At 42.0% G+C, this 21,436-nt stretch overlaps 1 protein-coding gene across 10 annotated transcripts in view; it reads right to left on the reverse strand.

The window, feature by feature from the left end:
• Positions 1 to 21,436, reverse strand: part of DOCK3 (dedicator of cytokinesis 3) — a 272,592-nt gene that overhangs the window by 198,369 nt on the left and 52,787 nt on the right. For all 10 annotated transcript variants that reach the window (XM_089525143.1, XM_089525190.1, XM_089525134.1 and 7 more), the window contains exon 4: positions 18,542 to 18,597. In XM_089525143.1, the coding sequence (XP_089381269.1) occupies positions 18,542 to 18,597 (56 nt within the window). The remainder of the gene's footprint in view (positions 1 to 18,541; positions 18,598 to 21,436) is intronic.

A 21,436-nucleotide genomic window follows, 5' to 3' on the forward strand; every position in this document is an offset into this window, starting at 1 on the left:
TCTCTGGAGTAGCAGAAAACAAACTTGCTCCCTCTTCAATATGACATCCCTTCAAATATTTAAACAGAGCTATCATATCACCTCTTAATCTTCTCTTCTCCAGGCTAAACATAGCCAGCTCCCTAAGTCGTTCCTCATAGGGCATGGTTTCCAGACCCTTCACCATTTTAATCACCCTCCTTTGGATACGCTCCAGTTTCTCCACAGCCTTTTAAAATTGTGGTGCCCAGAACTGGACACAATATTCCAGCTAACTTTCCACCTAAGACCTCAGTTCCATGGATGCCAAAGCAGTAGCCCTAGATCTAAGGAGGGGCAGGGCACAAGGTGAGGATGGGCAGGATTGTGCAATTTCACAGATGACCACTCACAGAAATACAGTTACAGGTAAGCAACCTATCCTTTTTCATGGTCTCTGTAAATAACACAAATGGGAGACTAACAAGCTATTAACCATAGGACAAGGGAGTGTCATGCCACACAGGAGAAAAGTACAGCCTTCCCAAATGCCACCTCCATCTGTGACTCTGAGTCCAGGGCACAGTGATATACAAAATAAGCAGTCCAGATCATCTTGCAATTCTGCAGTTCTCATCCACAGGAATTGCATTCAGGAATGTAGTCGGCACTGCAATCACCTTAGTTGAAAGTCTTTTCACTTGGGTGTAAACTGGCTTGCCTACTAGCTCATATGCCATATGAATAGTTGCTGTAATCCATTTATAAAGGTGCTGTGTAGACACAGGCCATCCCTAAATCATAGGTGAGTGAAGGAGGAAATAACTCTGGAGGTTAGCACCTTATGAACATTCAGGCAGTTAAAGAAGAATACTGGTGGAGAAAAAGTCCTGTTTGAGATTAATAGAAGACGGGACCAACTGAAAGAAGGAAATATCTGGTCTAGTGAAGGTGAGGTTGATCCCCTTGTAAAGTGTGTAGCTTCACATCTCTGTTAGCAATGATGATCACCAACAGAAAGGCTATCCACCAGGTGTGTGATATGAAGGTAGAAGCTATTGCTTTCAAGTGTTTCTTAGATCATTAAAAGAAACACACACAATCCAAGAGAGTGTAAAGCCCTTCAACAACTCAATAATTGCCCAATTCATGGATTCAATAAATAAGAAGTCTCACCAACTCACTGGAAATGCCATGATATGTCTGCAAAGCAACATTTAAGACAGGGACCACAACTGGATAAGGTCATCAGAAAGTCCAACACCTGAGTGACTGTGGCATTGTTGGAGAGATTCCTTGAAGCCAAAAACTATTTTGAGAACTTGATGCACTTATTGGTGTAAGAACAGTAAGATAATGGCCTCTGATCTCAGCAATGATATACCTAACGAAGACCAGCAAAAGAAATAAAAGAACTTCCACACAGTGGACTTGATTGGTTGGAGATCTAGATAGCTCACCCTGTCAACAGAGAGTGCAAACAGGCTTGGATGTGGAAGGGGTCTCCATTAATTATTCTAGAATTATGCAGGAGAGATAACCACAATCACTTGGCTAATCCAGATGATCAAACTGTACAATATGTAAGATGTCCAGCAAAACAGGACATGCATCGCTTAGATAGCCCATCCTTCAAGGGCTCTTGAGCAGAAAAGCATGCACTGCCTGTCATGAGATAACATGTACAAGTCTATTGTTGGCCCATCCTATTTCTAAAGTCGATCTAAAGAGTGCCCCTGTGACAGGACACAAGTGTTCATTTCCAGGCATCTACAAGAATGTTGCCCAGTTCAAGTAGGTGGATGTGAGATGGCAGTATGCTTTATGGGATGCATCAATCCCACAATTTTATCAAGAGACAGAAAAGGATGTTTGATAATGCACACAACTATTGATTCAGGTAAAAGATAACAATAAAGATGTCTATAAACATCAGAACTATCTCATCACAAGACTGAAAGGATTCCAGATTGTCAGACTCAAAATCATCAATGTAGGAAGCCCCTTCCCCCCTGTGACCACTTGCAAAATTCATACCTGTCATGTAGTGCCATGTTGGTAATGACTGACACTACTGGTTGGGGACCCAAACATGGCATCTCCAAAACCACAACAAAATATCCTGAAGTCCTTTATGCCAGGCTGAGGATTGAAGCACAACAGAGAGGAGGTTGAAAAAATCCACCCCCAAAGCCTGGCACAGGGTGTAAACAACATGATGGAGGGTGTAAAAACAGTGTCAGCTGCCTATCTGCCTATAAACAATTCTTTGATGCATTTACAGTGAAGAGTAGCCCTTCAAAGAGTGCTGTATAGTAGGAAAAACAAACTCAACACAGAATCTGGTATAGTGCCAATTAATAATATCAATTAGAGCAGCTGAGGTGACTGGGGAAGGGGAGGGGCCATGTGAGAGCGGCTCCCTTCAAAACCAGCTTGCTGGCTACATCTCCAAAGAACTAAACACTGGCACAATTAGGTTGATCATCTGATCCTATTGGAGTGAACTGGGAATTAGAGGATAGATTGGAATTATGAATAGGGATATTCTTGGCATATCGATATTGTCGTTATCTCAGCAACCAATGGAAAATAATGGGAGTGGGAGGGGAATAGGTGTTGAAAGTGGGGGGAATTGTGAGATCGTGGATTCTGGATTTGCAGTCCCAATTGGAGTAGTGTGGGGCAATGGAAGATATAGCGTTAACAGGGTGGAAATGAAATGTAAGGGAAGACAAGAACGATGCCTGAAATCTATCCCATCTTCCATCCACCCTGTTAGCCCAAAAGAGGTTCATCCCAACCATACCAGAGACCCTTACTTTGCTCCTATGTAACACCAGGTCAGTGAGGAACAAATTTCATATAATCTATGATTTGCTGGAGGAGGCGAATGCCGACCTGGCTCGCCTTACGGAAACCTGGCTGGGAGAGGATAGCAGTGTGACCTGGTCTAAGGCCCTCCCAGCAGGTTATACCGTTAAGGAGCAAATGAGGGAAAGTGGGCGAGGGGGAACAACAGCCTTGGTCCATAAATCTATCTTCACCCTGACCAGGAGACCTATCCGGAAAACAAAGCACATCAAGTGTATTCACCTGACTCTGAAGGCTAGGGACAGTCTGGGGATTCTGCTGGTCTACCGTCCACCCCGTTGCCTAACAGACTCCCTGGCTGAGCTGACACAGCTGGTCTCGGAGCTGGTGTTGGAGTCTCCCAGGCTTCTGGTCCTGGAGGACCTCAACATCCCCTTTGAGGCCAGCTCATCAGATCCATCAGGTACAGCTTGGGAGTTCATGAATACCATGACTACCATGGACCTGTCCCAATTAGTCTCAGGTACTACACATTGTGCTGGTAATACACTCAATGTGGTTTTTAGTATGGAATAGGAATATCCGTGGGCAGAGGTAACTTGCACCTCTGCCCTGTCATGGACGGATCATTTTCTGGTCAAGGTGGGACTCAAGGTTACCACTCAGATCCACCTCAGGGGTGGAGGACCCATTAGAATGGTCCGCCCTCGAAGGCTGATGGAACCCAAAAGGTTCCAAGATGCCCTAGAGGGTTTTATGGTTGGGAATAATGGCAATTCTGTCAAAGCCCTGGTTGATACCTGGAATAACTATCTTACCAGGGCCATAGACACTATAGCTCCTGAGCGTCCTTTCCAGCCCGCTCCGAATAAAAAATCCTGGTATACGGAAGATCTTCGTAAAATGAAGCAGGCTGCGCAATGACTAGAGTGCTGCTGGTGGAAACACAAATACTTATCTGACAAAGAACTCATTCTGTGCTGCACGAATTGCATCGGCGGAGTCTCGTCCAGCAGAGCAGTTCAAGGTGGTTAAAGAGTTAATGCAACTGCCTCCCATCCTGAACCCTTTAGTAGAACCAACTATAGCCTGCTGTGATGCTTTTAATGACTTCTTTGCTGATAAAATCTCTCAGATAAGGGCTGATCTTGACGCTGGCATTATAGCAGAATCTTCAAGAGAGATGTACAGTGACTCTGCAAATTGGATTATACTGGATCACCTTGAATTTGTAAATACCGATGACGTGGACAAGCTCCTTGGATCTGTAAGGAAGACAACATGCCCTCTCGATCCTTGCCCATCTTGGTTGACCATCCAGGGAGGTGATGCAATAAAAACATCACTCCACTTGATAATAAATGCATCCTTCCGGGAGGGTAGATTTCCATCTTCACTAAAATTAGCTATAGTAAAACCTCTCTTAAAGAAACCCTCCCTGGATCCCCTGTTGAGGAACAACTATATACCTGTCTCTTTATTACCATTCTTGGGCAAGGTGATCGAGAGGGCAGTTGCCTTCCAACTCCAAGCCATCTTGGATGAAGCTGATTATCTAGACCCATTTCAAACTGGCTTTAGAGCGGGATATGGAGTTGAGATGGCCATGGTCACCTTGGTCGATGATCTCCATCTGGGTATCAAGAGGCGAAGTGTGACCCTGCTGGTGCTCTTGGACATCTCAGCGGCCTTTGATACCATCGACCATGGTATCCTTCTGGAGCGCCTGAGGGAGTTAGGCATTGGAGGCACTCTGCTCCAGTGGTTCCACTCCTACCTCTCGGGCAGACTCCAGATAGTGAGGCTGGGGGACAGTTACTCTCGCAAAAGAGAGCTGACATCTGGCGTTCCACAGGGTGCCATTCTGTCCCCCATGCTATTTAACATTTACATGAAGCCACTGGGAGAGATCATCCAGAGACATGAAGCACGGTGTTATCAATATGCTGATGACACTCCTATCTACCTCTCCATGTCTCCGACTGGTACAGTGACTGAGGACGGCATTTCTCCTCTGGATGCCTGCCTAGAGTCAGTAATGGGCTGGATGAGGGAAAACAAACTCAATCTGAATCCAGAAAAAAATGAAAGTTTTTGTGATAGGTTCTCCTGGTCCAGGGATGGAGATTTGCAATCCTGTCCTGGATGGGGTCACACTTCCCCTAAAGGACAAAGTTCGCAGTCTGGGAGTACTCCTGGACTCATTGCTACAGTTGTCATCTCAAATAGATGCGATGGCCAGGAGTGCTTGATACCAGCTTCGGCTGATATGCCAACTGCGTCCTTACCTGGACAGGAAGAACCTTGAAACAGTGGTACATGCACTGGGAATCTCTCATTTAGATTTCCGTAATGCACTCTACATGGGGCTACCTTTGTACCAAGTTAGGAAGCTTCAACTAATTCAAAATGAAGCAGCCAGATTGGTTACTGGAACTTCCAGATTAGACCATATAACACCTCTTCTAAAATCTTTACACTGGCTGCCAATTAGCTTTCGGGCCCATGCTTTGGAACAACCTTCCGGTAGAGATCCACCTCATATCTACCTTTAGATAAGAAGGCATTAAAGACGGAGCTCTTCCAGCACGCCTACCCCCAGATCTTTTATAAAGAATGGTTTATCCCCAGTTATTGATTTTATTGCTGTAGTTTTAGAGATTGTATTTTAGACATCTATTTTAGACACTGTATTACTGTATTTCTTGTTGTAATCCCACTTCGATCCCTTGGGAGAAGCGGGAAATCTAAATAAAATTTTATTATATTATTATATTACTATTAGAAGGACAGAGGATGGGGGATTCCTCATGATCAGTATGAACTCCAGAATTTGTGGAGCAGCCACGTGCAGAAACAACTGAGAATATTTGCTCGCATGTGATACAGCCAAGCAGCCAGTCATCCAGCACGGAAAGAAAAGGATGTATAGCCGGCAAAGCCATACAAGAAGTGTGGTAATGCACTTGGTGTACACACACAGGGGAGTGCATACACTGGAGGGTGGAGACACAGAAGCGATATGGACAGGTTGCTTACCTGTAATTGTATTTCTTTGAGTGGTCATCTGCAAATACACACAAACGGTTTATTCTTCACCTATGCAGCAAAGCTTGGAAATTTCTGGAATCAGTGGGCAAAATTTTTTGGTGGTAGCTCCGCCCCCCTTATAGAGCCCCTAATGTTCCTGCTCTTCCCCCAGTTCCATAAGACACACAGTATAGCAGCGACAGAGAGAATTTAGCAATGAGCTGGACAAGACTGAGGGTAGGATGGGCGGGATTTGTGTGTATTCACAGATACACACTTGAAGAAATACAGTTACAAGTAAGAAATACAGTTACAAGTAAGCAACCTGTCATCCTTCTTTTTGATCTCTGCGATTCACACAAATGGGTTAGACTGACAAACTTCGGTCAGTGGAGGAGGGAGTGTCATGACACCAATTGTAAAGTTCAAACAAGTTGTATTCATTTAAACAACAATAAACTGAGGGGACTGCATTTGTTAGTGTCATTTTTCTTGGTTTCAACTCTTTGAACTCAAGGGCATAACCTTAAGGGATGATGTTGAGAACCCACAAGTAAACGTAATAGAGGTCCAGGTATTTAAAAAGTGCCTGAGTCTGTCCCCGAAAAGAGTGTTGACAGAGTACACCGCCCCATCTCACAGCCTCTTCTTTCCTTGCTCGGTGTCCTTGCGGTAGGCTTGATGGTACCGAGGTTGGGTGGCCAAAGAAGAAGAGGACTGTGATGGGTGGTGTTGTCGAGGCTGGTCCTGAGGCTGACAGTGGCAGTCCTGGTGCTGGTAGGGCCTTTGTTGGTACAGAGGGTGCCAGAGGAGATGGCTCCCAAAGCATTGGCGGGGAAGATGCAACATTCACTCCCCAGCCCTCTTCCCAGCCTGGATACATGCCCTTCAGTTTTACCCTTGACTTATCCACGGGTCATAATAAAATCTAGACTTTTGTCCCCAAAACCTACCCTTGACTTATACACAAGGTCAATCTATACATGAGCTAATAATAATAATAATAATAATAATAATAATAATTATTATTATTTATATGCCGCCCAATCACTGGGAATCTGGGCGGCATATAAATAAATAAATAAATAAATAAATAAATATAAATTACACACACAATTATATATATATATATATATATATATATATATATATATATATATATATAAAATAAAATATAAATAAATAAATAAATAAATAAATATATGGTAAACTCTGAAGTAAAGTGCGCCCACGTTATACGCAGGCGCACTTTACGCGGTCTTGAGTGTACGCGGTCTTGAGCGTATGCGCTCAAGCCACAGGGCACGTGCGGGCGCAGCGTCCCATTCAATTGAATGGGTGCATGCGCCCGTGGCGCCCTGCGCACCGCTGCACACAAGCCCCATTGTTTCCAATGGGGCTCGAGCAAAGGCGGAATTCGCCTTACGCGGCAGGGTCCGGAACAGATCCCCCACGTAAGGCAAGGGCAGACTGTATTCCTGAGACGATGCTGCAGACAAAAAAGAACTGAGGGCTTAGGTGGGAAGTGAGCTGATAGGCCATTAGGAGAGTGGGCGGGGCTATTGCAAAAACGTTTATGTAATAGCTCTAGAAGATTCCAAAGATGTACTGTGCAGGTGCAGGATGTGTGAATCACAGAAACCACAAAGTGAAAAAGTAATTCCACCTAATTACGAATAACTTCTTGACGGTAAGAGATGTTCAACAGTGGAATACACTGCCTTTTTAAACAGAGGATAGATTACCATCTGTCAGAAGTGCTTTGTTTATATCTTTCTCCCTGGCAGAGGATGGAGTGGAAGGCCCTTGGGATCTCTTCCAACCCTATGATTCTATAAGATGTGGTCTGGATACACTCTTTTACAGTGGCTCTATTTATTCCTGGAGGGGCGCTGTCTGAAGGTGGTTCAGGGGGATTGCTGCTCAACTCCTTGACCACTGCCCTTTGGAGCCCCTCAGGATTCTGTCTTGCCTTGTATGCTGTTTAACATATATATGAAACTACTGGAAGAGCTTGTCCAGAATTTTGGAGTCAGATATTACCAGTATGTTGATGATGCCCAACTCTATTTCTAATTTCCCCTAATTCCAAGGAAGCTATTTCCAGACTAAACCATTACCTAGCATCTATGATGATTATGATAAACTGAAACTTAATCCAGACAAGACAGAAATGCTCACATTCACTTAATATTGAATCTGAGAACAGGAGTCAGCTTGTGATAAATGAGGTTATTACTCCCCATGAAATACAGGTGCATAGTTTGGATGCTCTCCTGAATTCAGGCCTAAGTCTGGAGGGCTAGATTTAAGCATTGATCAGGAGTGCATTTGCACAGTTAAAGCTGGTGTGCCAAGTGGAGAAGTCTAATCTGACCATGGTAATACATGCTTTGATTATACCCATTTGGATTGCTGCAATGCACAAAAGGTGCTGCCTTTGAAAAGTGCTCAGAACTTCAACTGGCCCAAAGAATTGCAACCATACTGTTATCTACCAGGGAGCACACAACTCTCTTGTTGCAACAGCTACACTCACTGCTGGTCTATTTCCAGCACAATTTAAAGTTCTAGTAATGACCTACATAGCTATATATATCTGATAGACTGTATCTCCTTATATAAGCCAGTGCAAGCTCTAAGATCTTTGGAGACAGAGGCTTTCCCTCAGTCCCACCACCTTTGCCAGTGCTGTAGGTGGGGACTAGGAAGACAGACTTTTCTGTGGCTGCTCCCAGCTATGGAACTCCCTTCCACAGGAGATTTGGTTGGCCTCTTCCCTGTTCTCTTTCTGCTGGCAGGTCAAGAAATTTTTATTTAGGAGTGACTTTGAATTTTAAATATGGTGATGTAGAGTGTATGTAAGGTGGTGCACTGTGTGTCTATAATATTGTATTACACACACACACAGTCGCCCCTCCGTTTTCGTGGGGATCCATTCCAGACCCCCCCCCCCCATGAAAATGGAAAATCGCCAATATTCAAGCCCCACTGGCTTGAATGGCAGCATGCATCCCATTTTGTACCCCTCCATTTACCACTTGTGAATGGGTAACGGACGCAGACTCGAAGAATGCGAAAACAGAGGGGTGACTGTATATATTATGTTTTAATTACATTTTAAAAGTGGTTTTAGTTGTCTTTAGTTATGTTTTAATAAGATTGCTATTTCACTTCTTTTTAACTTTTGTAAATTAATGATTCAACTGGACATTTTTAACATTATTGCCTGCTGCCCTGAATCCTATTTTTGGAGAAAGGCAGGATATACATTCAATAGATTAATCAATCAATATATTGCTCAGGTCCAGGCTATTTGAAGGACAGTATCTCCCTTTATAAGCCTGTTAGAGTGCTATGACCTTCAAAAAAAAGGCCCTTCTCTCTGTTCCACTACATTCTCAGGTTTGTTTGGTAAGAACAAAGGAGTAGGCCTTATTGGTGACTGCTCCCAGACTGTGATTAGCCCCTGGGTCAGTGTGGAGACGGGTGGGTGTTTGTACATTTATCCCCACACTGAACCAGGACTCAGGGGTGCTCCTTACCTTGCCAGCATTCAAAGCATCTGAGAAGCCCCCCAGTCACCCTGTCTGGCATAGAAATGGGGTGCCTGCAGCCAGCTAACTGGGGGACTTCGAAGATGGTTTGTACACAGGCAGGGTGAGGAGTGTGTGTGTATGGGGGGGATGTTTGAACAGCCCAATTTTGCTGTGGAGTTTCTTAGAAACTCCATGTAAAACCAGGGCTTTTTTACCCCAGGGTCATACCAGATCCTCTGGATCCACATCTGTACTGGCAGAATCAGGCCCAATCCCACCATAGGGGTTTTGGCTTACAGTATCTAAACTAGATGATGTGTACAACCCCTAAAAGTGAACCTTTGGTGCTGAAAAGGACTTTATGGAAATTAATATGGATTACAGACTTAACATTAGTGCACTAGAAGCTGCTTTGGGTATAATGTTAGGAATCTCCTAATCATGATTTAAAATTCAACAAGGGTTTGCATGATCACAACCTGTGTTCTTCCAGGCCCTTATCTAAAAGTGGGCGATTCTGTCTTGATTTCATCCTGGTTCTTATATTACCAATGTGAAGTCTGCTTTGTCTGAATTCAGAATTGGACTGTAAATATTTTTAGTATGCATACAATTTGAACATATTTTCAGGTGCATTATGTCAAAATCTGCATTTTGATTTTCAAAACCAAGGTATTTGTGTCCATTTTTAAAAAGATATATGTGTAAAAAATGTTTCCAATGACTGGATCTCTTATGTACATTTCCAGCATGGTCCGATTCCCTGTTTGCCATGGAAATCCCTTGGGATGACCATGGGCAAGGCACACACTCTCAGCCCTAGAAAACTCTGTAATAGGGTTGACTTAGGCTTGTCATAAGTCAGAAATGATTGGAAGACATGCACATGGTGCATTTTTATGAACTACAGCACACATTTGTGAAATGTGTTGTTTCTGAGAGCAAACCGTGTCCTCCTGTTCATGTTTATGTTCACAAAATGCAAATTTGATGTTTGCCTTCAAATGAGAATCAGCTTAGAATAGTTAAACATTATATAGGAAAGGCATAAACTGGACTGTCTAGTAAGTTGACCCTTAAAAACGAATACAGTTGCCTCTCCTTTTTCGTAGGGGATCTGTTCCGGACCCACTCGCGAAAACAGAGTTTCGCTTATATTCAAGCCCCATTGGCGGGCGCATAAGGGCCGGCGTGTAGGGGTGTGCTGTGGGCTTGTGCCCCATCCATCCCCCCTCCGTTCATCCCTCACACACAAGCAAGAGACATGAGTCTGAAGACTACGAGAACGGAGGGAGGACTGTATTTTAAACTGTTTTTGAGTACAGTTTTATAAAGAATCCCAGGGAATACAGTTGAAGCCAATAGTAGAAAGGTGAAGGACAATCTGAAAGCGTGTGAAGGACTAAGAAGAGATGGACAAAGCAAAGATGCAGTTTCATAGCCCACAGCTGAGATTCTTCTCTCACTACATATGGACAACCAATGTACTACAGTCGATACTATTGAAAGGTTTGTTGTTTTGTGCCTTCAAATCATTTCTGACTTATGGTAACCCTAAGGCAAACCTACTGGGAGTTTTTTGGGGAAGATTTCTTCAGAAGGCATTTGCCACTGTGTTTCTTTATGGTTTCTTTGAGGTTATAACTTGCCCAAGGTCACCCAGTGGATTTCCATGGCTGAGCAGGGATTTGAACTCTGGACTCTTGAAGTCCAAAATTCAAACCACTATATTTCACTGGCTATGTGCTAAAGGTTCCCTTGGTTCAAATCCTCCTTCAGCTGTGGAGCTTACCAAATGACTACAGACAAGTCACTGTCTCTCAGCCTAATCTAGTCTGTAGGATAGTTGTGAAGACAAAATAAGCAGAAAGAACTATGCACACTGCCCCAACTTTTTGAAAAAAGAGCAGGGGAGAAATGTAACAATATATATGCAACAATCCTATCTGAAACTATGGTAAGAACAGCAGTAGGCACTGCATCCAAGAAACAGATATTAACAGTCTGTCTACATTTACCAACTTGGAATACTAATTTCTGAAAGCAGTCCATACTCAAAAATGGTTACTACCAATTTAGAAAAGCTGAAAAAGGAGTACAACAGGAAATAAAAGTATACCTGAAATAAAAACAAGTAATGAAATGGCTGATGGATCTAGATATATTCAGTCTCAAAAGAACACTATGGCGGGGTACATACCGCCGCTTTGCGGCGGTCTGCCGCCGCCGCCAGTAGGTCCGCGGGGGAGCCGGAGCCTTCAGACGGCCCGACTCCCGCGCGGACCGAAAAAGAAGCTCCAAAATGGAGCTTCTTTTACCGTCGCGTTTGCGACGTAGCGAGGCGCCAGGGGCGCGCTCGCTACGTCACAAGCGGCGCGACGCGTACGGACGCTCAGCGTCCGATACGCAAAGATGGCGGCGCCCATGTGGAAGGGGCGCCGCCATCTTGTACGTATAGAATACGTACTAGGGTTAGGGGGGTGCGGAAGCACCGCCCCTTCCTAACCCTAGTACGTATTCTATACGTACTAAATGGCGGTATGTATCCCGCCTATGTGACAGAAAGAGTCTACAAACACAGTACATTAAAAAGAAGCCAAAATACTCTGAAAACAGCGCACCTAACAGAGCTTTCTGAATAAAATTGAATTTGCTTGACACCACATATCTTCTTTGCCTATTATGTCAAAATGTTACTTTAATGTTCAAGGGCTCAAGACCTGCCTTAGGTGCTTAAAGGCCATGAAACCAAGGCTGCTGAGGACCACCAATAAGTTTATCGCTGGAACAGGTGCTCTTAATGGTGGGTGAAGTTCTTTCATGAACATAAAGCCCTACATGGCTTGGGTCCGGGTTACTTAGGGGATCGCATCTCCCTATACAATCCGCCCCACACTCTTAGAACAAGTGGGAAGAACTTGTTGGAGATACCATCATCCAAGCATGTCTCTACTTCCCTAAAGGCATTCAGCATAGCTGCCCCTAGACTCTGGAATGGACTCCCAGAGGAGACCCGCCTTGTTACATGATCATAATAATAATATGCTTTATTTATATACCGCTCTTCCGAGATGATCAAAGCGGTTCACAGAATCATTTAAAAATTTCACATCATAAAAAGCAGACATCACAATATATTTATCAATAAAAACCAATAAAAACTGAACATCAAGTAAAACAAACATGGAATCTATCAATTGCAATTAGCCATTTGTATCAGGGGAAACAGTTTCTATAAGGAGTCCTAAGGAAATGCTAATTGGAAGAAGTGGGTCTTTAAAGCCTTTTTGAAGGCATCCAATGTAGAGGTCATACAAAGCTCTTCTGGAAGTTTATTCCAGTACACTGGTGCAGCCGATGAAAATGCTTTCTGGTGAGTTGCTGCTAGTCTCACCTTAGGGTGTACTAATAAATTTTTTCCTGATGTTCTGAGAGTGCGGGGTGGACTATATGGGGAGAGGTGTTCCCTCAAGTAACTCAGACCCAAGCCATATAGGGCTTTATAGGTAATAACCAACACTTTGTATTGAGCCCGGAAGCTAATAGGCTGTCAGAACTCCCCTTCATTCATTTATTCATTTGGGGTTTCTGTCATGAGGGTTATAGGTTAAGGGTTAAGGGTGAGTATTAATAGATTAAAGTAGTAATGGGTTTGTGGTGTATTGATTGTATATTGGGTAATAGAATGTACTGGTAAGAGGTAGGCTGCCTGCTAGACTCTGTGCTTGTCTGTTAGGTTGGAATGTAAGGGAGTTACCCGGCCAGCACAGACTGTCTCTGTGCTGGGAGGGGGAACTGACTCATTAAGTGCCTGTTGTTAATAGACTTTTATGTTAACATGTTCATAATATTTTAATATGCTGCTAATATATATATGTGGCTGCTATGTATATATGTGGGGTGGGGGATGTTGGGGCTTATAGTTCTGTTAAGGTTTATCATTACTTAGTCTAGTTGTAGCTCAAGGGTTTATGCTTCAAGGTCACAGGTGCAGTGGGTAGATAACGCTATGTGGGAACTTAATTGTTTGGAGAGGTTGCCAAGGATTCTGGACTGGAGGACATTACATCATTGGGGAGGAGATTCCTTACTGCGTGGGAAAAAGTTATCCAATTAACTTACCTTATTGTATAATGGGGATGGGTTTGCTTTCAGGGGTTATATAAACCATATGCTATTGTACCTCCTTATTCCTGACAAAAAAGTGTGTTTGGATACTTTTGCTTGTTCTTACAATAAACTTTAATTGTTTTCTCATTGAGTTTTTGGTGGAGCACTGTTCTGAAGATTCCATGATCTCACATAGGCAGCCAGTGTAAAGATCTTAGCACCGGTGTTATATGGTCTGACCTGGAAGTTCCAGGAACTTCCAGGAACAATGTGTTCCTCACATTGAGACTGTAGCAAAGTCACATTATTTTTTTATTAATAATATTGCCAAAAAAAAAATTCTGCTTCTCTGTTCAAACCTTGTCCATTTTCTGCCTCGATTACTATAATCTTCATTTGACTGATCTTCCATTATCTCATGGAAGTTTCCTTTAAATAGTCTCCTAAGACTATTTTCTAGACATCATGCTGTCCCACTTCTGACATCACTTCATTGGTTGCCTATTCCTTCTTGAATTCAGTACAGACATCTTGTCTTTACTTTTAAAACTCAACATGAACTTTTTTGCCCAAGGTATCATCTCTCATTACTTTTTACCAGCCTGCTTGGGATCTGCATTCTAGGAACTTGAGGCTTCTCATTCAACCAAGTGTTCCTTCTTCCTTGTCTCAGCTCCATCCTTTCTCACCCACTGTTCCATACTCTTAGAATTGCCTCCATATATCTTTGCAAACTGTTTTTTCCCTCAATCCCAGTTTAAAACTGTCTTGTTTCCCAAAGTTTTTGGAGTTTTAATATTGTTTTCTTATCTTGTATATTATGATAGGTATTTGTCATTTTGGTGGTCCCTATGTAGACTTGTCTGCAGTTGCATGGTATACGGTAAACTCCTGCAGCTGTGAGAGGGTCTCTTTTTTTCCAGGCAAAGCATTCTCTGAAGATGCCAGCCACCGATGCTGGTGAAACGTCAGAAAGAGACTCTGATAGAACATGGACACATAGCCCGAAAAACCCACAAAAAACTATCTCTGAAGAAAAGTGAAAGCTTGCCCCCTATCTGATGGGGCAGATAGTCACATGGTTGGTTGGTTTTTGGAAGACTGGCTTCCTGGTGGAGCAATTCTGCCTGAGCTTCCTTGGGGATGAAAGGAAAACTAAGATTTAGACCTTGCAGGTCTAAATAACCTAAAATCTTGAGAATGGGAAAAGTACCTGGCAGAACAAAAAGCCTGGAAACGTTTATTCTGGTGTCTAAATTCCTTCTTTGGCATGAAAGCATGACCTTCTTCTTGTCCTTACTCTCCACGGGGACATCATTGAGAGCCTCCTCAACAAATAGGAAGGAGCCAGTTTAAGGGATCCTGGCTAAGCTGAACCTGGACTGATAGTCTGCTTTCCAGTACCTTAACCAAACAGAGTGCCTAACTATAATAGTAGCTGCGATGGAATGAACAGAAATGGTAAGAGTATTTCGGTCAGCATCAGCCACAAAGGCTAAGGATTTATAAATGTTAAGCAATGTCTTGTGAAGGGATTTCTTTTGTAAACATTTTTAATTTGTTGTTATGGAAGCTACCTTGAATTCTGTCCTGGGAGAAAGGCAGAAGTAAATAAATAAAGTAAATAAAGTAAATAAATAAGATGCAGAAGAAGAGACACAAATTTATAGTGCAGGATATAATTTTTGAGCCACAGTGGTATCATTTCTGCCCTGTCTAGGACAGGACCATTCTGATTTTAGTAAGTAATGGAAATTAGAGGGACAGGGAGCCAAACACAAGGAGTATTTATCTTTGGGAACATAGCTGCCCCACTGCTGAATTGCTCAGTAGTTAGAGCAGCAGGAGAGGCCTCTTGAAAGCGAAAATTGCTACATCCTTAGACAGCAAGAGGACAAAGTCATTTTTGTTAAAATGTCACAATGTGTAAAATATCCTCTTGCTCTCCAGAGTCTGACCAGTCACCTGGGGCTGTGTTACATAAATCTTTGAGAGAAGTGGAATAGAGAGAAGCCATCTCAGTACCTCACAGAGGATGCAGAATCCTCATGAGAAGAATGGCCTGGCTGGCCTAGCATGTAATGATATTTGATCTTTCCCTGTTTCCTAGGGGGAAGAGGGAGTACTAGGGCAGTGGAGGTAGAAGGGCTCAGGGAAGAAACCCTAGTCCTTTTATATATAGAATTGTGGTGGTGGTGGGTGGGGTGCAGCTCTTTGAGTTCCTGAGCTACCACGGAGGAAAAAGTTTTGATCCATGTGTTCTGATCCATAAAAGTCATACAAACTGAAAAGGGCACAGGTAGTGCCTGTGGGTTTGAAGCTTGAGGGAAGGGTTTGGAGCTCAAGGGAGCTTTCAATTTTGATTTAGCTTTCCCCATTACCTCCATCTACATACACCCCAAAGGCCAACTCAAAAGACAAACTGAGATTTATTTTTAAAGTTATTTTTCAAGCTTGGGGCTAGTGTATAGGACTCCAAAATCCAAAGTAGTAGTAGTAGTGGTGGTGGTAGTAGTAGTAGTAGTAGTAGTAGTAATAATAATAATAATAATAATAATAAATATTTATTTGTATCCTGCCTCTCCCTTCTTGAGAATCGAGGCAGGTAACAGTAAAATTAAGACAAATTACATAAACAAATAGCAAAACATTCCCTTAATCTCCCCAACCCTTCAACTCTCCCTCCCTCATATATAAATTTAACAATAAAACAATAAAACCATACAATTGACAATAACACTACTTAAAACAAACAAACAAACAAAAACAGAGTAGCAGTATGGGGGGGCAGGTTTAGTCAGGTGGGTAAATCTGTTCTATTAGGAGGTCAGTCTGAGAAGGCCTGCCTCAATGACCCCAGCAGTTTTTAACTGCCCACCCTAATTTAGATATTGGAAAAGGAAGAGAAAGGCAGAGGATTGAGTTGGTCTTGTTGGTATCTCCAGGCTGTGATTAAACAGTGCCACTTGTAATAAAAAAATCATTGTTTATTCTATAGCTTTCTGTGGGATTTTTGAGATATGTGGTCATGTTCTGGAAGAATTTATTTCTGATGTTTCACCTGCATCTGTGGCTAGCATCTTCAGAGGGTGGTGGCGTGGAAGTGTGTGGAGTATGTGGGACCCTTGTTTGGGAGGAAGTGGTTTATATGTTAATGGTAGAGTTATTTTTTGTGTTGTAATGTGTTCAATGGTGCAGCCTGGAGGTATGTTGTGGGGGATATGTGAGGTGGATCTGTTTAATTGGTAATCTATTGTCTTCAGGGTAACCTCTTTGGGCCTGGATGGTGTTCATTTGCTTGTGTTGAGTCTTGAATTTGGAGTTTTTCAGCACTGGTAGCCAAACATTGTTTACTTTCAGCGTTTCTTCTTTCTTGTTCAAGTTGTCCAGGTGTCTGTGGATTTCAATGGCCTCCCTGTACATTCTGACCTGGTAATTGCTGGCATGGTCCAGAATTTCGATGTTTTCAAATAGCATTCTGTGCTCTGCTTGGTTTATAATGTGTTCTACTACTGCTGATTTTTCTGGCTGGCCCAGTTTGCTGTGTCTCTTGTGTTACTTGATTCATGTCTCAAAGCTGCATTCAGTAGTCCTTATGTAGGCTTGTCCATAGCTGCACAATATGTAGTAAACCGCTGCAGCCTTGAGAGGGTCTCTCCTGTCCTTCACTGAGCACAGCATTTGCTGGATTTTCCTGGTCAGTCTGTAGATCATTTGGAGGTTGTATTTCCTCATCAGTTTCCCTATTCTGTCCATGATTCTTTTAATGTATGGTAAAAATACCTTCCCTTTGGGAAGGTTGTTTGTCCTTACTCCAGTGGTTTTTTCTTGGTCTGGTGGCTCTTCTGATGTCTGAGCTGGCCTAACCGTTGGCCTGTAGAACCCATTTTAGGTGCTTCATCTTCCAGGAAGTGGGTTTCAGATGGCTTAGGAACTCGGTCAGATATTCTTTTCCATGGCTCCAATGGTGAGCAATGAGTTTTTCTGGTGCTGTTCTAAGGTTTGCTTTTTGCAGTGTTACATTAAAAAATCTGCTATCATGGGGCTCAGAGACCTAACTATGGTTGCACACACTTCTATGCCACCAACCTCTGAAGATGCCAACCACAGATGCAAACAAAACATCAGGAACAAATTCTTCCAGAATGTGGCTATATAGCCCGAAAAACCCACAGAAAACTATGGATGCCAGCTGTACATATTTACTTTGCCAAACATTGTTTGTTCAACATCCTAACTTTTAATGTTCTCTGACCAGGTAAAATACTGGAGATTAACCAATGCCCATCCAAAAAGTCTGTATAACTGTCAATACAAATTCCAGCACTTAATAAAAGCAGTACAACAGGAATAGTAATCTTTATACTAAGCTAATCAAATAAAATATCATTTGAATGTCTTTGGAACTAGTGGGGCTTCTATGGGGTGGGACATCTGGTGCACGCACCCCACATGGGAGTGCACATGCACACAAGTGGAATGTGCATGCAACCCCACAGCATCCCAGATGGGGCATGCAAGGCCTCACGGCGACCTGGACAGAGTGCCCAAGGCCTCCGGGCAGCCCAAACAGAGCGCCCAAGGCCTTGCGGCAGACCAGAAAATATACCTAAGGCCATGCGGTTGCCCAGACAAGACACCCAAGGCCTCGCGGCGGCCCAAGTAAGTTGTCCAAGGCCTCATGACATCCTGGATGAGGTGCCCAAGGCCTCGTGGCAGCCTGGACGGGGAACCCAAGGCCCCAGGAAGGCCCCGCAGTGGGCAGGGGACCAATCAGGTGTCACCTCCTCTTTTGGGGTGTTACCGCCCCTTCTGAGGTATCACTTGGTGCGACCCACACACACACACACACACAGTGATACTACTGTTTGGGGCTATAAATTTAACTTTCTGGAATAATACAGTACCAGAATTTAAAACCTGGAATGATGAGAGTAATAAAAAGTTAAATACTAATTGTACATACAGACCACATTTAACAGTGTGAGTGAAAAACTGCTGATTTGTTAGGATTGCATGTAATACAGTATTGGACGTTGTTCCAGTCACAGAAGTGTTTTGATGTCTTGACAATCAAGGTGTATACTCACCCTCTATTGCTGACAACTGCCTTTTTCAAGTGAATATAGTTAGCAGGAAAAATCCCCTGGAACAGAAAATCATTCGTTATTTGAATAAGAGAACCAGTGTAGTGCAATGGTTTGAGTATTTGACTAAGACTCTGAGAAACAAGGGTTTGACTCTCTGCTTGGCCATGGAAACCCACTGAGTGGCCTTGGGCAAGTCACATTCTCTCAGCCTCAGAGAAAAATAAACAAATCTTGCCAAGAAAACCCCATTGCAAGTTCACGTTAGAGTCCTGATTAATCAGATATGACTTGAAGGCACACAACTACTGCTATTTGAGTAAGAAGTATATAGCTTAACTACGTATTTCAGCAAACAATTTGCTAACTGGAAAATTATCGGACATTCTGAAATCAATAAAAGTATTTTCTTTAATAAAACAGCCATATTAAATACTTTAATTTTAAAAACCTTTCACAGTAAACAATAACTTACCTAATCAAATAATATAATTTAGAGTACCTACAAAACTTAACTGTACATATTTACTTTGCCAAACATTGTTTGCTCAACATCCTAACTTTTTGGCACAGCCAGAAAAATATGCATTCTTCTTTATTTTAAATTGCATTAAAGTACTGAAACTGGAAATAAATACCTCAAAATTATTATATGTATGCAATGGGGAGCACTAACATTAATTATCACTAGTGGTAAATCAGTTAGAACCCCCACTGGTAATTAGCCAGGGTTACAGAAAATACTGGCTTGCTGCACCATGATTTAGATTTATATCATGGCCATTTTAAATCCTAGATTTGAGTACACCTTATTTATATCTATATTTATTTGGCTTGTGCCAAGTTTGTGTAAATACAGTGCAATGAACCTATAATTAATTAAATACTTCTGTATGAAAGTTCCAAAAAGAAAACAGACAACTTTTTCAATAATCCCAGATTTATTCTGTAATTTTTATATTATGCCTGTATTTATTTAAAATTTTATACCATACTTCAGCAAATCTGAACATACAATGTGTTTTCAGTGTACAGTCGGCCCTTCCCTTAAGCAGGGGATCTGTTCCCAACCTCCCCGTGTAAGGGAAAAAACGTGTACGCTCAAGTCCCATTAGAAGTAATGGGGCCTGTGCCCATGGCGCAGACGTGCTCCTTATCAGTTCTTCCAGGGCGGGTCAGCATAAGGCGCACTTGCATATAATATGGGTGCACTGTATTTATTTATTCATTCTACTTGGACTTCTTTCTTGGGTTATATTCACACCTTCCATATTGTGTTCCCACTCATTATTCATTATTAATTTTATTTTAAACAGTATTTAAATTGTCTTTAATTGGATATTGATGGAGCTACTGATTACTGAATATGACACTGACATACTGACTATAGTAAATGGAATAGTCATGAGCACCACGAATATCATTCCTTTCTCTATTAACTATAGTTCACTTTGTGATTTGCTGCTGAATTTCATCAGCCAGCTGCAATGCCAAGCATTTTTGGGAGAAAAAAAAAAGTCTTGGCAGAAGTGGGAGACCTTCAAAAAAGGATTTGAAGATGCATTTTGTTGTCATTCTCCCTATTACTACCAATCTGTCATACTAAAATACTTTCTCACTGTATGGTGTATTAATTTGATGCACTTAATCTTTTCTATGTATGCTGCTCTGAGACAACATAAAACTGAAAGGCAGCATATCAATATATTAAATAAATAAATATTGTTTTATTGCACACTTACTAAATCTATTCATACCCTGTCTTTTAGCCTGGATGTATCCTGCTTACACTTAAAAAAAAAATGAAGAACAATTTTAAGTGGCTGGTAGGAGTTGCTGAATATCATAGCAACAAGAAAAGTAACACATTGTTATTGCAGCATGAGATTTATCTCTCTATCTAAAGAATTGTTGGAATGGTTAGATATCGGTATCATATCATTAAAACTGTAAGTACAGTTTTAATTGACACTGAGAATAAGACTGCTTTTAAAAGCCATATTAATCACTGGTCACAGCATGAAGTGTCTTGTTTCTATATAATTATTGTACACCATTTATCCTACAGTTTTTGTGAGTTTTTCCAGCTATGTCGCCGTGTTCTGGAAGACTTTATTCCTAAAAGCATTAAAGGAATAAATTCTTCCAGAACACAGCCGCATAGCCCAAAACACACACAAAGTTATGGATGCCAGCATAAAAGCCTTTGATTTCACAATATATCCTACTTTTGTATTTCTCCTCCAGGCATTATTTCCAGCTGATTTCTGATGACTGACTTCACCCAGACATTTATAGTGCACTGAATGTTTTAAAACTGAAAAATGTGAATAAACTTTATTTCTGTGGCACTCAGAAATTATCCTTGCTGGTTACAAGGATAATTGTAGTATGTCCTAATTATTTTTATATTAGAATTTTGAAGACACCTCACACTGATACACACATGGCTCTCCAAACCAGAGCTTTGAAAACTGGGAATAAGCAACAGCCTTGAGTATTTCCTTCTGATTATCTGATGGTTACAAAGTACAGTAGGACCTTGTGGTCCACTGAGGATTGGTTCCAGGACCTCCCATGGATAACAAAACCTGTAGATGCTCAAGTCCCATTAAATACAAAAATGGTGTTCCTTGCATAAAATGGCAAAAATAAGGTTTGCTATTTGGAATGTATACTTTTTAAAAAATATTTTCAAGCCATGGATGCTTGAATCCGTAGATAAAGAATCTGTGAATAAGGAGGGCCAATTGTATAAGCAGTCATAAGAATATGGACAAATGTTTTACTAGAATTGCTAACAGAACAGAAAGGAATTTAATTAATCTGGGTCTCATACTGCCCAACATGTAACAGGCAAGTAGGCAGTAAGAATCACATACACAAAATAAGGTAGAA

This window comes from Sceloporus occidentalis, unplaced genomic scaffold (assembly GCF_023333645.1).
Source record: "Sceloporus occidentalis isolate IW3139 unplaced genomic scaffold, rSceOcc1.0.p SCAF_1, whole genome shotgun sequence".
Lineage (NCBI taxonomy): Eukaryota > Metazoa > Chordata > Lepidosauria > Squamata > Phrynosomatidae > Sceloporus > Sceloporus occidentalis.